At 52.6% G+C, this 21,179-nt stretch overlaps 4 protein-coding genes across 4 annotated transcripts; 1 reads left to right on the top strand and 3 right to left on the bottom strand.

Moving 5' to 3' along the window:
- Positions 1-622: 622 nt before the first annotated feature.
- On the bottom strand, positions 623-2,960 carry PG986_003203 (uncharacterized protein; the record flags this gene model as incomplete). The annotated part of the gene is made up of 6 exons (XM_066839425.1): positions 623-959; positions 1,045-1,702; positions 1,781-2,159; positions 2,303-2,402; positions 2,493-2,670; positions 2,918-2,960. 6 exons carry the CDS (start codon positions 2,958-2,960, stop codon positions 623-625), a joined length of 1,695 nt encoding a protein of 564 aa, XP_066704489.1.
- Positions 2,961-4,079: 1,119 nt separating this feature from the next.
- On the bottom strand, positions 4,080-7,142 carry PG986_003202 (Glycosyl hydrolase family 47; the record flags this gene model as incomplete). The annotated part of the gene is made up of 1 exon (XM_066839424.1): positions 4,080-7,142. The coding sequence occupies one exon, from the start codon at positions 7,140-7,142 to the stop codon at positions 4,080-4,082; it is 3,063 nt and encodes a 1,020-aa protein (XP_066704488.1).
- A 2,210-nt stretch (positions 7,143-9,352) lies between these two features.
- Positions 9,353-10,605, top strand: PG986_003201 (uncharacterized protein; the record flags this gene model as incomplete). Its single annotated transcript, XM_066839423.1, has 5 exons — positions 9,353-9,578; positions 9,634-9,716; positions 9,782-10,155; positions 10,207-10,280; positions 10,331-10,605. 5 exons carry the CDS (start codon positions 9,353-9,355, stop codon positions 10,603-10,605), a joined length of 1,032 nt encoding a protein of 343 aa, XP_066704487.1.
- An 8,217-nt stretch (positions 10,606-18,822) lies between these two features.
- On the bottom strand, positions 18,823-20,821 carry PG986_003200 (uncharacterized protein; the record flags this gene model as incomplete). The annotated part of the gene is made up of 3 exons (XM_066839422.1): positions 18,823-19,425; positions 19,490-20,419; positions 20,549-20,821. The coding sequence occupies 3 exons, from the start codon at positions 20,819-20,821 to the stop codon at positions 18,823-18,825; spliced, it is 1,806 nt and encodes a 601-aa protein (XP_066704486.1).
- Positions 20,822-21,179: the final 358 nt, after the last annotated feature.

Here is a 21,179-nt window from a genome sequence, read left to right as displayed (position 1 = left end):
ACTTGCATAGCTTCAAACAGTGACGTAAACAAGACGAAACAGGGATAACCCCGGCAATTGCATAACAGCCGATATGGCCCGGGCAGCTCCTACGGATATTCGACATTAGCAATATGCACTAAACCCCATCCAACATTAATGGCCCATCCACCAGGATGGTTGGGGCCTCCTTTGGAATGGATTCTCGTAGCCCCAGTTACAGTCAAGTCACAAGTCACAGTCACAGTCACAGTCACGGGTAGGAATAGAAGTCAGGATTCTTTGTTCGTACTTTTTTGATTCGTTCGTTCGGTTCTCCCCCTTTTCGCTTTCATTCTTGCTTCCTAGTCTACATTGCAGGCGCCAGAATAAACTAACCGGAGGAGTATAGGAAGGTTGGCGCAGAGAAATCAAAAGAGCGCAAACCCCATCCTGCATAAATGACTTTTTTTAGGGTCCCCTCATTCATTCCCAAACCGCGAGGAGCAATGGAACCCAGTTCTTGCCCTCAGATGCCATCCATCGTCTATCACGTATAAAGATGAGCGTAAATCATTACTGGACTTCTCTTGAACCCAGCCATAGCCCATCGAGAGACCTCCTCCCCAGACCCTACTCCCCAGAAAATAGAAAGTGTGTCCGTTTATCGGGAGGACATGGCCTTGGTCACGAGGCGCTTCAGGGCAAGCTCCTTCTTCTTGAGGTCCTCGGCGGAGGAGTCCTCAATCTCCAGCTGGCCCATGGCGTCGCTGAGAGACTCCTCGATTCTCTCCTTCTGGCCACGCTTCAGCTTCAGCGACATTGTGGGGTCGGAGACGATCTCCTCAACGCGGCTGATGTAAGACTCAAGCTGCTGCTTAGCCTCGAAGCGCTTGCTGAAGGCGTCATCGGTGGACTTGAACTTCTCGGCCTCGCTGATCATGTTCTCAATCTCAGCAGACGAGAGCTTACCAACGGAGTTGGCAATGGTGATGTTGGCGCTGCGGCCCGAGGTCTTCTCAGTGGCGGTGACCTTCAGGATACCGTTGACATCGACCTCGAAGACAACCTCGAGAACGGGCTCACCGGCGCGCATGGGGGGGGATGGGAGCCAGCGTGAACTCTCCGAGGGAGGTGTTGTCCTCGCAGTTGACACGCTCACCCTGGTAGACGGGGAACTGAACGGTCTGCTGGTTATCGGCAACAGTGGTGAAGGTTCGCTTCTTGATGGTGGGAACGGTCTGGCCACGGCCGACGACGGGGGCGAAGATGTTGCCCTCCATGGCGACACCCAGGGACAGGGGAACGACATCCAGAAGAAGGAGGTCAGAGGTATCGGCAGAAGTAGCTTTGCCGGAAAGGATACCGGCCTGGACGGCAGCACCGTAGGCGACAGCCTCATCGGGGTTGATGCTCTTCTCGAGCTTCTTGCCGTTGAAGTAGTCGGACAGCAGCTTCTGGATCTTGGGGATACGGGTGGAACCACCAACGAGGACAATCTCGTCGACGGCGCTCTTCTCGCAGGCAGCATCCTTGAGGACCTGAGCGACGGGCTCGAGAGTACCGCTGAAGGCCTTGGCGTTCAGCTCCTCGAAACGAGCACGGGTGATCTGAAGGAAGAGATCATCGCCATCGAAGAGCGAGTCGATCTCAATGGTGGTCTGAGCACCGCTGGACAGGGTACGCTTGGCACGCTCGCAAGCAGTTCGGAGACGGCGCAGGGCACGGGCATCCTTGGAGATGTCTGGAAGGAGAGGTCAGTCAGTAAAGGCAACAATAACAGGACAGCACATCTTTAGCAAAAGGACGGGCTGGAACTCACCCTTCTTGGTCTTCCTGGAGAACTCCTTCTTGCAGTGCTCGAGGAGGTTGGTATCGAAGTCTTGACCACCCAGATGGGTGTCACCGGCGGTAGCCTTGACGGTGAAGACACCACCCTGGATGTTCAGGAGGGAGACATCGAAAGTACCACCACCCAGATCGTAGATGAGGACGTTGCGCTCCTTCTCGGACTTGCCGGAGCCGAGACCGTAAGCGATGGCGGCGGCGGTAGGCTCGTTGATGATACGCAGAACGTTCATGCCAGAGATGGCACCGGCGTCCTTGGTGGCCTGACGCTGGTTGTCGTTGAAGTAGGCGGGGACGGTGATGACAGCCTTCTCAACCTTCTTGCCAAGCTTGACCTCGGCAATCTCCTTCATCTATAGTCGCACATTGTTAGTGGTCTGTGGACAGTTGCTGAGGGGGCTGAGGGGCAATGTTTCTGTCTTTGCTTACCTTGGTGAGGACCATGGCAGAGATCTCCTGGGGGAGAGAAAGTCTTGGTCTCCCCGAGGTACTCAACCTGGACCATGGGGTTGGAGCCCTGCTCGACGACCTTGAAGGGCCATGACTCGATATCCTTCTTGACGATAGGGTCATCGAAGGGACGACCAATCAATCGCCTGTTGGGAAGGAGGGGTAAATTGTCAGCAAACCATGGCACTGTGTGGTATGCAAGAAGAAGAAAAAAATCGAAGCGAAGGTCGGCTTACTTGACGTCGAAGACGGTGTTGACGGGGTTCATAGCAGCCTGGTTCTTGGCCGCCTCACCGATCAAACGCTCCTTCTCGTTGAAAGAGACGTAAGAGGGGGTGGTGAAGCTACCCTGCTCGTTGGCGATGATCTCGACATTGGTACCCTCGTAGATGGCAACACAAGAGTAGGTCGTGCCTGTTGATTGCAGTCATGGTCAGCATGCTTCGCGGCAATTTTTTTTTCTTCTCGCATTTTTTTCTTCTTCTTTTTCATTGGCAAAGGCTGGTCGTCGTCGTCGCCGTCGCAGGGCTGCTTGCGCTTGCTGCGACGATTCCGCACAGCACAACTGCCATGTGCGTTTGCGCACAGGGAATTTTGTTCAATGTGGGATAAATGTGGGCGGCGGGCACAAAGCAAAAACGGGTGGTGGTGAAGTACATACCCAGATCAATGCCGATGGCACCGTCGTAAACTTCGTCCGCCATTATTGCGACTGTGATGTTCTTCTCGTTAAAGATGAGAAAGATGAGAGAAAGAACAGAAGGGGAGTGGATTGATCAAGAGGGAAAGGGAGACAGTCGACGAAAAGATGCGCCTCGGAGGAGTACAGGAATTATCTAGATTTTGAGGGCCTGGTATTTTTCTGCCGAGTGGTGGTGGGGCTGGTGGTAAAGAAAAAAAAATAAGTTGCGACCTGCTCGTCAGGCTTATCACACCGCCACCAGCCCACTCTCCCCCCTCACTCACAACCCGCGCAGGCCAGCCAAATTTTCAAAGAGGGCCCGTGCTTTTGCTTCTTTTTTCAATCTTGGGCGGGAGGTGGGCGAAAAAAAGTGGGAGAGTGGGAGGACTTTGGCGCTCAGGCTCTGCTATCTGCCTATCTTATCCGGCCGGCGGGCCAAATCCAGCGCCTGAGACTGGTGAGGGAGGGGCATTCTTGCCTATCGTTCGCCATCGGCTGTGTTTTACACACCACTAATAAATTGAGGCGAGCCCAATTCTGCTCTTGTCGAATATTGGCTGCTCAGCTAGCCTGGACCCTGACTCAAATTTTTGCCCTGGCTTGATGTTCCCGATATTCTCACGTTCACGGCTATCCACCTCGGTACGGTCCCTACATGTACCTAGCCTAGTATACGGGGTCCCCGAGTTCGTGCAAGTTGCATGCATCCTCTGAAGAGAAGAGAAAAGATTATTACAAAGGACCATCCAGACTCTCCAGACTGTGAGCGCCGAGTCGAGACCCTTTTGAGTTGAGGTTTTTCACCTTGCACGACTGCTCGCATGGTGGGAAGGAGGGGCGGCGGATGGGGATTGGCCTCGGGTCGGGTTACTTGGGTAAGACAACATATCCACCTACACGGCCCCGAAGTAAATGCTATACAGAATATCACTGCAGTGACTAAAGCCAGCCACCGCTGGCATATATGTGCTCCCTAGAGCACGGCGTGTAAATGCTATATGTGCTATGCAAGTAGTCTAATAGGATCCACGAGAATAAAGAAAATAAGAGCCTTGACTTCCTCCCAATGCTGGATGCAAAAACCCCTGAACGCCCACGCATGCCTTCAAACACAAACCCGTTTTCTTCGTTCGGCTTCTTTTTACAACACAACCAGGTTCCCTATCGCCAACCCCTGACTCTCGACGTGGTACCGTCTGCGCAGTCCCAGGCTTTTCGCCTGCTCAAGGGCTCGATATGTCTTGTCGCCGCCTCCCACCATGACCATAGCAATTGGGTTATGACGCAGTATGCCCGCAGGTGTCTTTTGTAGCTCGTCCAGCAATGGCCGGATAAAATTGAGTCCCCATGAGTTGCCTTCCGATTCATCTTCCTTGTCTTCCGAGACAATGATGACCAGCTGCAGTGCATTGCGATTAGGGGCGAACGACGGAATATTGGACAGTTTCTCCGAAAAGGAGCAGCCACCACGCCTCATCACAATGACCTGATGCGCTTTCGCCGCGGCATCCGGGAGCTTAGCCCGACATGCCTGGTCAGCAAAATAGACATGGCCCCAAGTTAGGGACTCAATATTTACGCCCGTGACTGGGTTGGGAGCTTCGCGAACGTCAGGCAATGGTGCTGCTCCTAAGCCCGCAGGTAAAATTGCTGCAAGTTCGGTGTACTCATACTCCGGCTTCTGGGCCGGTTCAGGGGCAAAGGTAGAGGCCGGTTCGCGCAAGACCGAAGTGATCTGTTGAAGAAACGAGCTGAAGATATTCGAGGACCTAGAAGATCCAGCCATATCGACATTAGACTGTACTTCGCCTTGTGCCTTGCTGTCAGAAGCGGTAAAGTTCGTCGGGGTCTCCCTTGGTGGCGGAGGAATCTCCGTCTGCAAAAGGATATCGACACTGACCGAATCTCTGATTCGGTGGAACAACGGGTCTGACATCTCGGCAAGAACATCTCTTGTGATGAAAACCTTCTCGTCGCGACCCAAGGCTAAATGGCCAATACTGGAGACTCTCCAAGCACGCTCGATGTAGTCTGGGGGCTCTTCCAGGACAAGTGTGATTTTGAGACCATTCAAGCTGCTGATCGCAATGCCTTCGCTGCCCATTCGGACGAGGTTGTGACCTCCAAACATGAGGCTGAAAGTATTCCCTACAGAATGTTGGGTATTGGTAGGAAACTCGATGACAGAAGTATGCTGCTGCCGCATTGCCGCGCACATGCCATTGGGCGGGAGCATTGTTGGCGGTAGTGTCCAGGGGAATATCGTGTGGTTGGATCTTGGTTTCATCGCATACGCCACCGACTTTTCAAGTGCGACCGTGGACATCTCCTGGTTCGATATGGCATGGATGTTAGGTATGTGGTGTAAGCGGATCAGGCTAGCTGCGTGATAGAAATCTGGCCGCGCAGCTGTGGCTGAACCAGACAGCGGAGGAAGTTTTGGCGGCACGGGACAGGAGTTGGTATACTTCTCATCATAGTAGGGCAGAACTCCTTTCTCAACAGCCTTCTTGCGTGCCTTGGGCTGTCCTGTTTTCCGTGGGATGATTAGCGGGTGCCCTTCTGTGGTGAACACATAAGGCGCATCCAATTTGTTCAGCGGATGGTCCGAATCGAAGAGCAAATACAAGTACTTGGCAGTTTCTCCCAGAAAGAAGCTTTCCATGCGATCGCTCTTCTCTCCAGTCCGCACATCTTGCAACCCAGACCAGCCACACTTGGTCCAGCACCGCCTTCTGACGTCTTTTAGGACCATCTCGCCAGAATACAGATACCACGGGTCTTTGGTAGCTCGGTAGATGTGGTAGGTGGATTCGATAAACTCTGGCCGACCCGGCCACCAACCGAGTCCACCTTCGACATGGCCATCCCGGACAGACCAGCGTTCCGGCAGGGCCGAATAGCGAGTCCAGAGAGCCGTGTATAGTAGATGTGTGCCGATTGCCTCGTCCAACTCTCCTGCAAGCGCCAGCAAGCCCGAATAGTAGGCGCCCAAGCTGTCAATCCAATATGCCTGGGGCGAGCCCGTCGAGATGTGGGCATTGATGTAATGCGGATGGTGCACATCAGAGTACAGGTGTCGCTTGATGGCAGCATGAGCATGGTGCCACGCTTCCAGAAAGGCATCCGCCGAGTTATCCTCATCAGTCAGCGGAGTGTAGAGAGAATTGGGGTCCAGCTGGCTTCCGTAAGGGGCCGGGTTCGGCATGGTCCGGTTTGGTAGGTCGTGCCCCGAGAGTAAAATATGGGTCTTGAGGGCGTATTCAAAGAAACTGTCGATACCAGCTCCTATTCCAGAAAAGCCCCCTATCCAATGGCCTGCTTCGGCGTCGACACCGGCACCGATGAGACCAATGTTACTTCTCCTCGACCAAACAGCCCAGAAAGCTCTCTTGGCAGCCTGCTCGAAGCGGGGATCGCCCGTCAAGCGACTTAGCACGGTGAACTCGAGGACCAAGCTGCCGGCACCAGCGCTGCACGTCTCGGTGATTTCCGGGAAACCCTCCTCCCCATTCGGATGTAAACTGATGTTCTCGTGCAGTGGAGAATTCAAATAGAACGGGATTCCGTGGCGCAAATTGACCCGCGGGTAAGGCATGCCTGTTTGCGTGTAGAAAGCCGGTAGCAAGCGCTGGGCCAAGTCTAGGGCTAGCCGTAGCAGCTGGCCATCATACTTGAAGCCTCGGGGCCAGATGATGGGGTTTTGCTCCAAGTCGTTGCCGTTTCTCCGGGGGTCGTATCCCGCAATCGGCAAATCACCAACAGCAAACAGGTGTGCACTCAGAAGTCCACCGACGCCTCGAATGACGGTTTCAAAGACCTGGACCTTGCTGTCCACGTCGAAGCCTCTTGTGCGAAGGCCCTGGCCAGAGCGACCATGCCGCCCATCTCCATATTGTTCCACCAAGGCAGCGACACCTGCTTGAAAGTCGGCTAAGGCTTTGGGTCCGGTATTGCGGTCGTCAGGCGGCGCGGAAGCAAGGATGGCCAGTGTCGAGAGGCTATCTATCAGGGTCAGGGAGTAGTTCCCCAGGACGTCGTTCAGTGCGACATTCCGAGGGTTGAGCGGATCGCGGGTCAAGGGTGTGCACGAGACAGGGCGTAGCTCGTCTTCGGGAAATGCGATGTGCATGTAGTTGTCGAAGCCGTGGTAGAACATGTCGACCGTCTCTTGCCTGAGTTGCGCAACGCGATCGGGGCACATGGCCCCCACGGCAAGCAACCATGACGATAGGAAGAGGATGCATAGCGAAGTGCAGCAAGCACGAGGCATGCGCCTCAATGCATTGTGGTTGGAAGCCAACGTCCAGCCGGCCATGCCTGGCAAGGGCATTACCGGCAATAGGTATCACGACGATACATGTAGGAGGAACCGGTCAAGGGACGTGGGCGGAGGTAGCCGGCAGAGACAGGGCCGGCGTGTGCAATACCGGTAGAGGCCAAGCAACTGGTTGGAGGGAGAGTCGAGGGTCGATGGATAGGTGTCGAGGATGCAACTGTACTGTATGTAGGTAAACAACTCACGAGACCACCGTCTGACCTTCTGGAAGACCTTCCGTAGCACCAAGCTTTCGGAGTAAGCAGGTAGTGAGTAGTGGGGGCGAGAGCTGCGGACCAACCACCAAACTTAAGGTTAGGGGGTTTTAGGACAGATCGCTGCATGCCAACTGCCCGTCACTGGTCTTGGAAGAGTGGGCCGGCCTATCACAGCACTTGCTTAATAACACATTGATTGATGCAATTGCACTTACATGCTCTTCTTGCCTTTGATATACTTGCTTTGTCATGGGTAGGTAGAATAACATATTTTTTTTCTTCCTATTTGATGTCGTGACAGAACAAGATCCGTTCCGTCAATATGGTATTCAACACGTGCAGTGAATAGGCGTCTTACAGAAGTTCCAAGGTTCTCCAATCTCTTGTTGCCGTGTTGCGCCCAATTTTGGGCCTGGAAGCACGCACACTCACTTACCACCCAACCGACAGGGGTCGAACCCGGTAAACGCAACATTACCGTAGGTATGGGATAAACAACACCGTGGTAATAGGTCAAACTCTTGAAGATTTACCCCAAGCTTCATGGAACTCCAATGGCCACACATTCCAGGTGCCGCCAGCGAATATCGAGCACACCGTGCCCTTCTGGAAGGGGTCTCGAATGATGCCCAACAAGCACCGCTATATAGGGCACCGGAGCGAGGCAGCTTCAACACTCTAGGCAGTGTATAAAGTGGCCCAGCTCTAGTGACCTCCAGTGGTAGCGCAGGGAACAAAACGTATCATACCATATCACCAAGTTTGGGTGTGCCTTGCCTGTATGGACTGGTCGCATTTAAGCTTCTTCACGCCAGACCCTGACGCCTGTGGGAGGTTCGAATAAATGCCCTACGTCACATTGAAGAGCAATATCGAGCGCACCATCATCGTCCCAGAATACCCGCAGCCTATCACATCATGCCGAAGCAGTAACTCGCCCAACACCGTTGTGGCGTTCATGCATCAATACCGTATTATCCAATGGGATTCAAGAGGGGTAAGCAGAACGAGGATTACTTACATACCTACGCAATTGCCTTTGGACTCCTGATCCGGTTTGCTACATCCTTGCCCTGTCTGTGGTCTAGAGGTGATACCCCGCTTGAGATCGGTCGAGGCGACATGTTGGTATCGACGAGTGAAGCCAGCTCAAGATAAGACAACAAGAAACGCGGCCGTATTCCTGGTGGTGGGAAACTCCCTCATGAGCACGGTTGTTCCCCGGACTATAGGCATTGCAGACGAAACGGAATATCGCATAGTCGATCCAACCTGATTTCAAGTTCTCCCCAGGACAAATATGCCTATTTATAGGGCATATCTACTGCATATGGAAAGTCATCAAACAGCGAGGTTTTCGAACCATTTGCCTGCTCATATGGGTGTTGTTTGAGATGTTCGTTGCGATAATCAAATCTCAAAGTTACAGGGTCGATATGGACACAGGCTTCGTATTCGAAGCAAGGGGGGGACATCCAGTGAACTTTCATCAGGTAAGGTCTCGACTTCTCCGCGGACCTTGGACTCAAGGGTCCGACTTGCATATTTCAATATGTCGGGGTCCAGCTTCCTGGCAAACCCGTGTCTCTCAGCCTCTCATACGTCGAGTATTTCCGAAGCGGAGGGGCGGGCCGCATACTCTTGAGTCCGTGTTTGCTATAGCAAGCAAGCCAGCAAGCAAGAGAAGCAAGGGACAGACCTGTGCAATTTCCGAATCTGTTCAATTCGTATGATTGGGGAGCCAGTTTCGATGTCCTTATATAGTCCTGTCTTCCTGGAGCTCTTCTGCTAAATGTGTCAGCTCCCCTAAACCTCACTCATCATCTACACAGTCAACCCCAATCATCATCCGTTTCCACCAGTGTCCAGATCCGCATCATGGCTTCGATACCAGGCCTACCCCCGATTACACCAGAACAGATGAACGAGTCCAAACAACCGGTGATCATCCATGTCACTGTGTGGCTGCACGTGGTTTCCACGCTGTGCCTTGCGCTTCGTTTGTCATCGCGCAGAGTAAAGAGAATGAAGCTCGGAGTCGACGATTGGCTTATCGTAGCTGCCCAAGCAGTAGGCTACGGGCATGCAGCAACTATATTAACAAGTACGTCTGGGTTCCCAAAGCCGGTTGCTGTTCTTCGATTGCTAACTCCTAACAGTGGCCGCCTATGGGGCAGGACAGCATATAGTGATTGTTCTCATGAAACCCAATGCTGCCCACGCCATTGATGTCCAGCTCAAAGTCAGTAGTAGCCGTGGTATCTCTGTTACTCTTGGTATATACTGTTTCACTGACATTTTGACCAGGCCGGTTACGCAATCAGCCCCCTGAATACTACCCAACTCACCCTGACTAAGGCCTCTGTCCTCATGCTATACCTTCGCATATTCCCCCAGCGTTATATTCGGCTCGGTGTCTATGTAATAGGGACAATACTTACCGGCTGGTGGGTTGCTTTTGTGGCTCTGAACCTCTTTGGTTGCAACCCAGTCTCAAAGGGATGGGCCGACACTGAAAATACATGTCTCGCGAGGTCTCATGCCGTCAACACGATCGGTACCATCTTCGACACTGTTATTAATGTTTTCATCCTTTCACTACCTGTACGGGCCATCATCCAGCTTCATGTCAAACGGTGGCAGAAACTCGCAATCATTGGGCTTTTTCTACTCGGTGGCTTGTAAGCAGCCCGTCACTCAGTGTATGAGGATGTACGCTCACGTATGTACAGGTCAACCGTCTCAGCATGGCTTCGATGGTGGGTAGTCGAGGAACACCGAAATGACCCAGTTGCTGACACAATGTGTGAGTACTTCCAACTGTAGCAGACAAGTACAGAGCTTACTCAGCTACAGACTATTCGTATAAAACGTTGGTGTTCCTCACCGTGGAAATGGCTACCGGCGTAATGGGTGTAAGCTTGTCAACTGTTACCCCCATACTCAGCTATTTCACCTTGCGCATGGGCTTCAAAAGGGCATCCATGGCTCTCAACAAGGCTGATGTCGCTGGGTTGGTCACTATTGGCGGTAGCGATGGCAGCGTAGATGGGCCTACTTCGCGCCCTGACTCTAGGCCTCGTCTTTTCAATCGACGGACGGGTGAACAAGACACCGCCATTGAAGGTTGACATTCGGTTTCCGGGCCCACGAGCACTGCTATATAGAGACATGACCAAAGGAGGTTGGCACCATGACAAGTCCTAGGCGAGGGTGGTTCGGTTCAGCCATGGTGGTAGCTAGCTTGATGGGATCATGGTACTCGTACCTATTTAGTATGGTGATGATAGACCTTTACCCGCTATCAGGAGTCTTCAACATGTTCGAACCCGGAAGCATGGTTGCTTGCTGGTGGATGGTGTGTCGTAACATTGATGAAGGCGCAGGAACATCGCGAGTTAGCGGGATTCGATATAGTACTTAGAAGCGCCCTTGCCTAAATACCTGCATATTTACTATTAACGGTTCTTTGGTATTTTGTTTTTTGGACTGTTTGGCGGCGGGCGGTAGGTTTAGGACCTGCTGAGACCCTCATGAGGATTTGACTTCGTATACAATGGGCGCCTCCTCGGAACGGGTTGGTCTCTATAACGTGACATAAGTAGACAGCATGACGGTGATTGTCCATCTTAAATTCCATCAGACCATTTGCAATTTGAAATTCGTCGCCCAACACTATGACTTTGGATTGGTCAGGCCCTTTTCGGACCATGAAGCTGTCACTAGAAGCCTACCTGATCTTGGTCACTTCGATGCTCCCTCGAATACATTATAGACTTGGACAGGAGGCATACTATTTTTTATTATGCATAAGTGCATGCCTAAACATAGGTGGTTTCGGCATCCTGCTTGGAATAAAGTTTGCATGGTCAGAAACACCATATCTTCGACTACAAGACAGCTTTCGTTCAATTACTTTTCCTAGCACTTTCCCTTGGAGAAAACTCAGTTACCCGGTTGACCCGTGGTTGTTTCTTCATGGCCGAATTTTCGATTGAAGGGTACACTTTGACACCGGGCAATGCATTGCCACAGTCTTCGCCACGGACACCGATCAAAAGCCCACATCACGCGTGCTCTGCCTAACCCGTCCAGTGCCTGATCTCAGATACATGTCAGCATCTTCACTCAGCATGAAGAGCAGTAGTTGATTGAGTTATCCATGATGAAATACTCCTTCCTCTGGGGCTCTCTGTTTAGTTCCAAACCAAGTAACGCTGACGCTGTCTTTCGAGTCATCTCCATTCAGGGGCAGGGCGGTACGGCGTGAGACTGCGTATGGAAACCCTCCTGGCAAGATGCCTTTTACTGCTCGTCGCCATGGCGCTGAAACAGGAAATGCATATTTCGTGGGCTAATATATTTCTCTTTCGGTATGTGTGGACAGTCTCTCGTATAGGAACTCGAGAGCATATCCTACTTTGATGGAGCCTGACTTTTGTCGATGTTCATGAATCAACACAGGTCTAGAAAGCAGATGCACATGCCTCAAAGCATTCACTTCAACAACATGGCATTCAAAGAGAATAATCTGTAGGACTTAATACTCGAATAAGAGCAAGGAGGTTTCCATATCCCGCCATAGCGCCACGATGAACAGTACATGAAGCTGCCAACAGTCCCCAATTCTAATAGTCACTTGCTACACTTCTATGCCTGATTTCAGAAGAGAAACATCCCGTGTCGTCTCTACAATCGCATGCCAATGCCACCAGTAAACTAGATTCATAAGCATGAGAGGGAAAGGTAGAGGTAGGTTGGACCTGATACCACATCGTTGTACGTGGATGTATCCTTAGAGGCTTCGCAATCGCATCATCACTTCACCCCTTCCCAACGACACCCACAAACTAACACGGGAGAGAGAGAGAGAGAGAGAGAAAGAGAGCTAGTGATGCATTGTCGTATGATCGATTGGTCCTTCGGAACTCTAAAGAAGACAATTATCATGAACTCTTCGAGTACTTGCTCGTTCGCCAGGGCAGGCATCAAACATGTACTTTCCTCCTACAGTACCTTGCACCCACGGTTGCCGTTAGGCAATCCCATCAGAGTCCCATCAAGTTCGCACGCTCAAGATATACGAGTTGCAACCTGGGGACTGAGATCTTGACCCAATTGTCTCCAGAGCAGACGATGTATATCGACATCACTATGAGCTTTCTTGTTCGAGCCATGATCGGCCGATTATAGCATAGCCTACAGTAGAAGGAAGTAGCCTTGCAGCTACGCCTCTGAGGACACGCAGGCAGCCCTGGTCACGGGGCTTCCTACTTAGCCATCGATCAGCACGACGCACTGCAAAAGGGACATCAACCATCCGCACAGTTAAGCAGCACCAACACGAATGATGAAAGGACATATTGTGCCGTCATACAAGGCAAGCTAGCTAAGCTACCAAGCCACTCATCTTCTTAACCCCCTTGATCGAACCTCCCCCCAAGAATAAGTCTGGCACCTCCTCGGTCGTCAGCACTCAAATCTGATTAGTATGCGTCTGACCATCTGCCGGATAGTGAAAAATGGGGGTTCTGGTGTGCAACGTGGAGAGAATATGCAGGCAGAGTTACTTTGCATGTTTTTTTAGCTGTTGCTTGCTTGGGCCTGCTTGCTTGCTCTCTCTCCTGGATTGTAAGAGAGCTCACACAGTGTAGGTGGCAACTACCTGGTGAACGAAAAGACAAAAACCGGATCTGGGCTACTACTGTCCAAAGGAAAGTATGTATCTGCATACACACATACGCGAAAGAACACTGCATTGGATAGCGAGTCGCTACCCTGGCTAGCTGACCTGCTTAGCTAGTTACCTAGGTACACATCCTTCACAGGACGGGGTTGTCATCTTCCTTCTGGATCTAGAGATCCCAAATTTCGGTAAACAGTCCGCGCCCGACAGGCCGGTTGAGCCCAGTAGCCTAAAGAAACCCGAAAAGGGGGAGCGTGGGTGGGTTGCAAGGAGAGGGCGTGGGATACTGGCCTTTCACACCGCGTCGCCTCAATCGAAAGTTACGCAGAAGCTCCATGAAACGGCGGAGGCTGAACAAAACCCACTTTGCTTTCATTCGAACGTGTCAGCAGCAGGCGAGCCTTGCGTACGAGTAGTCGAGGTAACGTGCTCGTGTCAAAGGAAGTAAGGGAGAGCCCGGATGCCACTATTCTTAGATTGACACAGATGGAAGTATCCACTCAGAGAGATAGGCTCAGCCGACGAGGAGCCCACGAGGAGCCCACGAGGACCCTCCAAGTAGCATAGCAGCCCAAATGGAAATTTTCGACTTCCAGGGACGAGAAAGCAATAGAGCGCTCTTCTAGGGCTTAGCGCTCCTCGGGTTGATCTGACCCACGCCGTACCAGGCAAGGGGCGCGGATGCAGTTGTCGAAGATTATCCATCACTGCCGTATGCCGCAAGCGAGATAAGGTGTCGTTGAAAATCACACTGGAAGAGTCGCAATCTCGGACTTTGATGGCGAAGCCTCATGGCTTGTGTGTGTGTTTGTCTGTTGCTGGCACATGCCTCTCAAAGCGCATGACATGACGGGCACGGGAAGTCGTCACAATAACCTTTATCTCAAGACGCCGTGTGGCAGCAACGGTGAGCGTTAGCGACCAATTGGCAGAGCGTTTCATTCACATCACAGATTAGGGGGTAGCAAGGCGTTCGGCGGGCCGTTCTTTCATCCTCCTTTCCTCTTTCTGTTCCTCCTATCTCTCGGACCCGGTCCTTTCGCCCGCTTTGGTGTGTGTCACTTGGAATGACCCTGGTAGCCTTTGCAATTATATAATGCATTTTATCCTGCCGCGGGTGGCATTGAATGATCGGGTGCTTGACGTTGTGCCACCCAGAATCACAGGCTTTCCCGAGCTCGGCAACCCGGGATTGGACGAGAACAATTTCGCTGCTATGAAGGTTCCCCAGTCCTAGGGGAGTGGACTCAAGCTCCGATTCTGTCAACAGCGAATCACGGTCGCCTATCTCCTCTCTTCCAATACATCGTTAATGCCGTGCAGGCACCTTACAAGGAAGCAGCAAACTTGACTAGTCAGTTATTAATTAGCAGTAGGGCCCGGCTCTAACCGCTTGTATGGCTGCCGTTGGCAGTGAAAGAGTCTGCGATCTGGATTAGAATATGCTCGTTTGTTTTCTCTTGCTTGGGAAGGCGGTACAAGCCTGCCCTACGGCGGGATGTGCGCACGGGGAGGGGTCCCAGTTGCTCGGGGTACAACTTCGAGCTGCATGACCCAGCCAGGATTTCTACTTGCATACGGCGATATGCAAAGTCTGGGCCAATTGAGCAGGCTGTATGAAGGACCTTGCAGGGCCTTAGGTGCCTGCCGTCCGCTCGGCCACCATTGCCATTGAGGCGGCGAGAGGACGATTACAAGATCCATACAATGCTTGTAACAGAGTGCCGTTTGTCTGTACCTCGAGTAAGCAATGCGGTGACAGTCCATGCTCCACGAATCAGGAGCAACTGCCCTCGAGGTTTCCTGGTCCGCGGTGTCTGGATAATAACGGCAATGCGGACCTAAGGGCCAGTCCTGGGCCACTGCCCGGCGCAACCTGCTGCTGCTTCTTCTTCATCCTCATTGGCGCAGACGTACGTGTGAAGCAGATACACCAAGTCGGTTCGGGAAAACTGAGGCGAAGTCGCATAGCTCTGTTCGTGACACGACATTCACGACGACAACGCAACACGACACCTGTTAACCCCGGACCGAACCTGGAGCGGCCCAAGATCGACAGAGGGGTTATTGAGTCGACCTGCCTCTAGCCCAGTAAATAACTCTAAGCTGGCAAGTGAATGAGCAAACGACTGCACTTTTACATTGCAGCAGTAGTGCCCATTTTGATATTAGGATGGAGCGATGCGGCAGACGGAGCCAGCAAGGACCAGGACCAGGACCAGGACCAGGTGTGCTCAGACCTGATACTGACCTTTCTGCCTAAGAAAGGACATGGAATCTACCTGTGTGTCAATACAGTATGAGCCCTGTCCTGCGGCGTAGTCCTGTGAAGAATGTAGGAATGTACAAGTAATGTAGGGTATTGGTACCTTTGCGTGTTGCTACTGCTCCGATTCCTCCACGATGAAAGGGCCGGTGCAGTGAGATGAGATGTAATGCGGTGCGATGCGATGCGATGCGATGCGATTGTGGGCAGATTTGCCCGTCCTCGCGCGCTTGGGTGATCCTGCCCGATATCGACCTGGCAGCGGATGGGGAGGAAGTGGGTTGCCCATGGCTTCGTGGGGCGTGCCGGCGGAACAGCCCTGTCGAAGGGCCAGGGTCAACCTCCCAAATCCCACCCCGCCTGTGCTTTCATTAAGCCTGAAGACTGTCCTTTGTCGTGTAGCTCTTACCCTTCTAGGCGTCGGATAGGCGGATGGGCCATGTCAGCGTCAGCACCTTGATCCGTTTGTTCGACTCGTGGTTCGCTGGTTTGCAAGTGCCTACGTTAGCAAGGAGGTAGGCACCGTCAAAGAGACAGCATCACACTTCAATGTTACCGCTTACGTTCTTAGCAGCCGTAGTAGTATTGTACGCATCTGGTACTTGTGCGAGCAACCCCGGCTTCGGTTACATCAGATAGATCGATACATACCTTCTTCACCTAAGGTGGGGGGACCCGGTGCTAGATATCACATACCACCGGACAAGTAAGCGACGTCAAAGCTGCCAAGATTGAGGAGGTGTGTAAGTACTTTAGATAGGTACCCAGGTAGGGAATGACCAGAGACAGAAAGAAAAAAAAACACAACATTGGTGATGAGTCTTTTGATCCTGAGGATGGATTGCTTGCCGTTGATCATCATGTCAAATATGCACTGGACGATTGGTTGTGTCGCCTCAGCCCCCCGGCTGCTGTCGCATTGCGTGCTGTTGCGGTTTATGCTCCTGCCACGGCACGGCCAATGATTCGTGCTTGGACGTCGAGCAGATTGGTTACTCGTATGTGCTCCAGAGTTTGGTGTTGCAGTTTGGGTTTTGCCAGACCTTCCTTACCTAGGTGACAGGAACGACATTGCCGCATACAGACTTCCGCGGATGGGTTCCCATTCACGTTTTGCATGGTTCGCCTATTGGGTCGGGGGTTAAAGTCGTATGAAGATGGCAGTGGTGGTGGTAGAGAGGTATGTCGCAGTGCCGCATTGCTCGCTTGCTTCTACAATTTACCGACCGCGTGGGAGCCAGCGCTAAAGGCAAAGGCGAGCTCCCTCCCCAGGAGGGGCCAAAAGACGCCGACGCGCGACAGTTCCCTTATTGCCCTGAAATGGATGCCCCGGCGAATGGATAGCCGGATTCGTCACCTTGCCCCATCTAATCGTACGTCTTCTACTTTGCCTGCCTGTTTGCCCACCCTCCACTACAGGTCTCGCTGGGGGGAGAAGAAAGAGTGCCGAGGCACTCACTCGTCCTGTCATCTCTATGCAATGCTACCTACAGCCTAAGGGGATGGGTAGAAGGGTGGAATGCCTCCTATAGCTTTCTCGCTCGCTCTTTTGGCGAGTGGTGCCCGCCACAATGGAACGGATGCAGAGACGAGGGTATAGCAAGCACAGACAGCAGAGCCAGGCGTGCAGACGTGCAGACGTGCATCCGCGTTTCAGTCCCGGTCAATTATACCCAATATGTGTGTGCCTACAAGCCTGGTAGCTGCCTACTGCCTACATCATACATGCCGACGGGGAAACGCTGCAGTTCGAGGCCGGGGCGAAGGGAGATGAAGTGCGGTAGGTTAGCTGAACACTCTCGTAGATGGAGAGAGAGGGAGAGAGAGGGAGAGAGAGGGAGAGAGAGGGAGAGAGAGGGAGAGAGAGGGAGAGAGACGGTGAACTATGTCTCGTCTTTGTCGCACTTGGTTCAGGCATTCAAGATTACTCACACCTTACCCGAGTCACTGGATCTGTGTTCTGCACGTGGTCCAAAACATCCAGTCACTCGAGACTACATTGATGTTCCCGACTTGCTACCTACCAACGAACTGACTACCTTCTGAATTTGCCGATCGTATACAGGGAGAGGAGGACTCGGCGCCTTCTGCCTCGGCCCTCACTGCCGGCCAAGACGAGGCTATTTCTTTGCCAAAAAGAAGCTTGTATCTTTCTTCGCACGCGGGCTGGCGCCGCCACCAACCCCCTTTTCTCCGTTGTCATCTCTGCGTAACCGCTGCAGATGTTTGCTACATGTACCTTCTTCGGTTTGTTCCTCTCTTTCTCCCCCCCTTCCCGTCCCTCGAAGTACCCTTTCCCCTCGCTCAAAGTAAAATGTGTGCCACATACATTTCTCACGCTCTCATGTACGATCCACGCCCCTTGTTTTCGTTCTTCATCAAACGTAGGCGTGAGAAGGAGGATGGCGACATACACGCCCCCCGCTGGGCCTTATTTGCTACGTACCAAAAGGCCACTACAGATGCAGCCTGTATCTATCTCTAACAAGCCGCACTATATACACACAATTTCCAATATAGATTCAGACATAAAACTTCAAATGATTAGTATGAGCGAGATGGGGACACGGACAACAAGACTCCCAAGGCCTACTTACCGTTTTATTCGAGAGCGAGGGCCCTTGGGAGGAAAATGGCAGACACGCAATGCTGTTCGCAATCTTCGGGGCACGGGTACCCATGATAACTTATGTACATCGACTTTCACGCAAGGAGTTCGAGGAGATTGTTAGCCTTCCCATAAATCCCGGCATGGAGCGAACTCGGCACTGGTTTTGTTTGCTGCATGTCCAGGGTCAGGGGGTTGGAGCAAATCTAATGGTCCGCAGCGAATTTCTTTGAGCGGACTGAATCATGGTACTTCGCTCGCTTATGATTCTTGGTATCTGAGATTGGAGAGATGAACTGAGTCTATCAGTTCTGTCCCCCGTGGCAGGTTTGCCAATGTGCATCGCTCTGCTTTTTCAGGACCCCATGAGAGAGAGGTAGGCCTTCCAACTAAGTAAACAAGAGAGAGTAAAAAGTGACCCCCGACAGGTGATGATTCAATCGCCACCCATCTCTCACACACTTAATAATAAAAACAACCTCTAAGGAATGATGATTGTATGACAAAACGCAAGCCTATATAGCCATATAGGGCGAACCACCCCAAGTAGATAGAAAAAGTCGGCCCCCGAAACGCCATGGAAATTCCAATCGATCTGACTATACAGAAACGAGGTATCTTGCTGGATAAAAATGGTGCCGAGATTTCGGGAGTGCTTTGAAGCTAGTGTCTTTGACTGCGATGTTTGTCGATGGGTATCAACTGTGACTGTACAAACGCCTTTATATCCCGGTGGTATGATGGATGAGTGGAAGAGAAAAAAAAGGGGGAGCGGCTGACTCAAGCCGCTAACGCATACGAGGGCGCTGTTGGTTGTTCGACATAGCCCCTTGGTGTTGAGTCATGTAGATGTTGTGGTGTTGTTGGTGGATAAGTTGATCGCAATGCTGCCGCGCGACTTGCTCGCTCCGAGACTGGCCCATGGACATCTCGGGGCTCGGTCGGGGATATACCGCCCGGCTTTGCGGGACGTCTTGCAGTGAGGAATCTGGCTCGGGGCTTTGCGTCTCCTCCTTAAGGTAGTGGGAGAAAAGGCGATCGTCGTCTTCCTCGCTGAGCTTGACTGCGTTGTTATGATGTTCGAGTCCGCCCATGCGGTGGTCCTCGTCGTAGAGTGCCGAGTCTCCCAGATACTGGTTCATAGAAGTCGGATCATATAGAGCGTTGGTGGTGCAGCTACGGCGACGGCTGTTCATCTTGCGTCGACGTCTAGCCTTCTTGGGGTCGAACTCGGGGTCGAATGCGTCGATTCCCATTTCGATCAACTGCTTTGCAACATGTGGGATTTCAAACTTCCAGTTCTGGCCCCCTCCCAGCTCTCGGAAGATGCTGAGGATCTCTGACAGCCGGCGGTTCTCGTATTCTTCTTCGGCTTTGCGAAGCAACTCTTTCTGTGAGGGGTGTGAGCACTCGCCAACTCGCTGAGACAGGCGTGGCTGACAGGGGGTCACTTACTTCACTCTCGGGCCACACAGCGTGCTTGTGCACGGCACGGACTATTCGCATTTGAAGGGCCGCCCGATCCAGTTCGACATGGTCCTCACCCCACTCCCTGGCTACGGACTCCCACATGCACATTCCCTTCTGGTCACTGTATTTGTACACGAGGGCGACAAGCTGTCTGTCCTCTGGTTTGGCTTCGTCGCTGAGGGTGAGTCTCTCTTCTGGGGGCACAAAAGCACTTCTGCGTGGGTTTCGGTGGTCTGACCCGGCATTGGCGCCACTGCCGGAATCTTTATTGTTAGAGCCCTGCTTGGACTCGCGTCGCTTCCTTTGCCGCGGCTTTGCCGCCTTTCGGTGGGATTTCGCCGGAGCAACGTAGTGACTGGGGGTGATGGGAAGGTATGGAGTAGAGCTACTGCCCAAGCCTCCCATGGGATGGAAATCATGCATGGATGCCATGCCCGGGGTGCTTTGAAGTATTGGGACGGGTGCCGACGTTGTGGATATGCCCATTGGGGGAGATGAAAACATGGCATTGCTCCTGAGGAGGTCGTGTGGTTCCACATGTGGCAGTGTTGAGTTGCAATTGCCGTAGAGGCCGGTATTTGTCAACGCAGGAGAAGATGTATCGTCTTGGTGTCCTGGCTCCGACACGGTAAACGCACCCCAGTAGGGCTGTTCTGATGAAGACACCATGTCCGCGCCTTCGGGGGAATGGGACGTCTCGATTCCATGGATTCCTAACATAACAGGCGTGGCTGCGTTCATGTCCATGGGCGACGAGGCCTGGCTGGGTGGCAGGTTCATCTGCTGGTTCGCATTGCTGAGCCAGCCGCTGTTACGTCGCGATGCCATGGTAGGAGTGGGCTGCTGGGATCTATTCGGTCCCTGTTGATACATGTTCGCCATCTTGTGGGGGGGCGTCTTGTGGCGGAGAACCAGCTACGGAAACGGGAGTGGGAAGAGAGGAGTCATATGCCATATATGTGCTGAATGGGGAGACCTGAAGGTGAAAATGAGTCATCAGCCCTCTCGATCCTGGAGAGGAAATCGCCAACTGTATAGACTTACGTTCGAGTAGGCCACGGCCTGGTCTTGGGTGGTATAGGCAGCAGTCGTAGGTGTTGGCGAGGGTTGTCCCTCTTCAGGTAGACTCGACTCAGGCGAACCACAGTCACTGGGTCCAACCTGCCTAGGCTGTATGTGTACGTGCTCTCCCATCTCGAGCTTGATGGCTAGTCGTTTGTGCTCGCACAGGTCCGAGTTGTCAGGTGAACAGCAGTCTCTGTCTGAGGCAGCACCAAATCGAGCGGTGGCTGGTGCCTGAGGTACGATTTGGCACATGAGTTGGGAATGACTTCGCAGAACGAAAGATGGGAGTGTTCTTGGGGGGTTCAAATACAAAAAAGTGAGGAATATGTCTTGGTGATGTCAAGAGCAATGCAAAAGAGAGCATGAGAGGAGATGGATTTTATCATGAAAGGACGAAGCCCGGTATCCATGGGTCTTTGTAGGTAGGCCAGGCCGAGGTGGAGAAGGTAGCGAGTGGATTGGATGTTGCTTGGAGCTACTTCGAGGTTTTCCTTTCAAGGTGTTGTTCTACTTCCTCGATACCTGCAGGGGTACCAGCTCGATAGATGATCATGTACCGGGGGTGCTACTAGGGTCAACAGGGGTGACAGGTCTGGAGGGGGGTATGGAG

This window comes from Apiospora aurea (genome assembly GCF_038362705.1).
Source record: "Apiospora aurea strain CBS 24483 chromosome Unknown utg000002l_segment0_segment0, whole genome shotgun sequence".
NCBI classification, from domain to species: Eukaryota; Fungi; Ascomycota; class Sordariomycetes; order Amphisphaeriales; family Apiosporaceae; genus Apiospora; species Apiospora aurea.
Note: the sequence above shows the minus strand (reverse complement) of the source record. Positions and strands in the feature narration are given on the sequence as shown.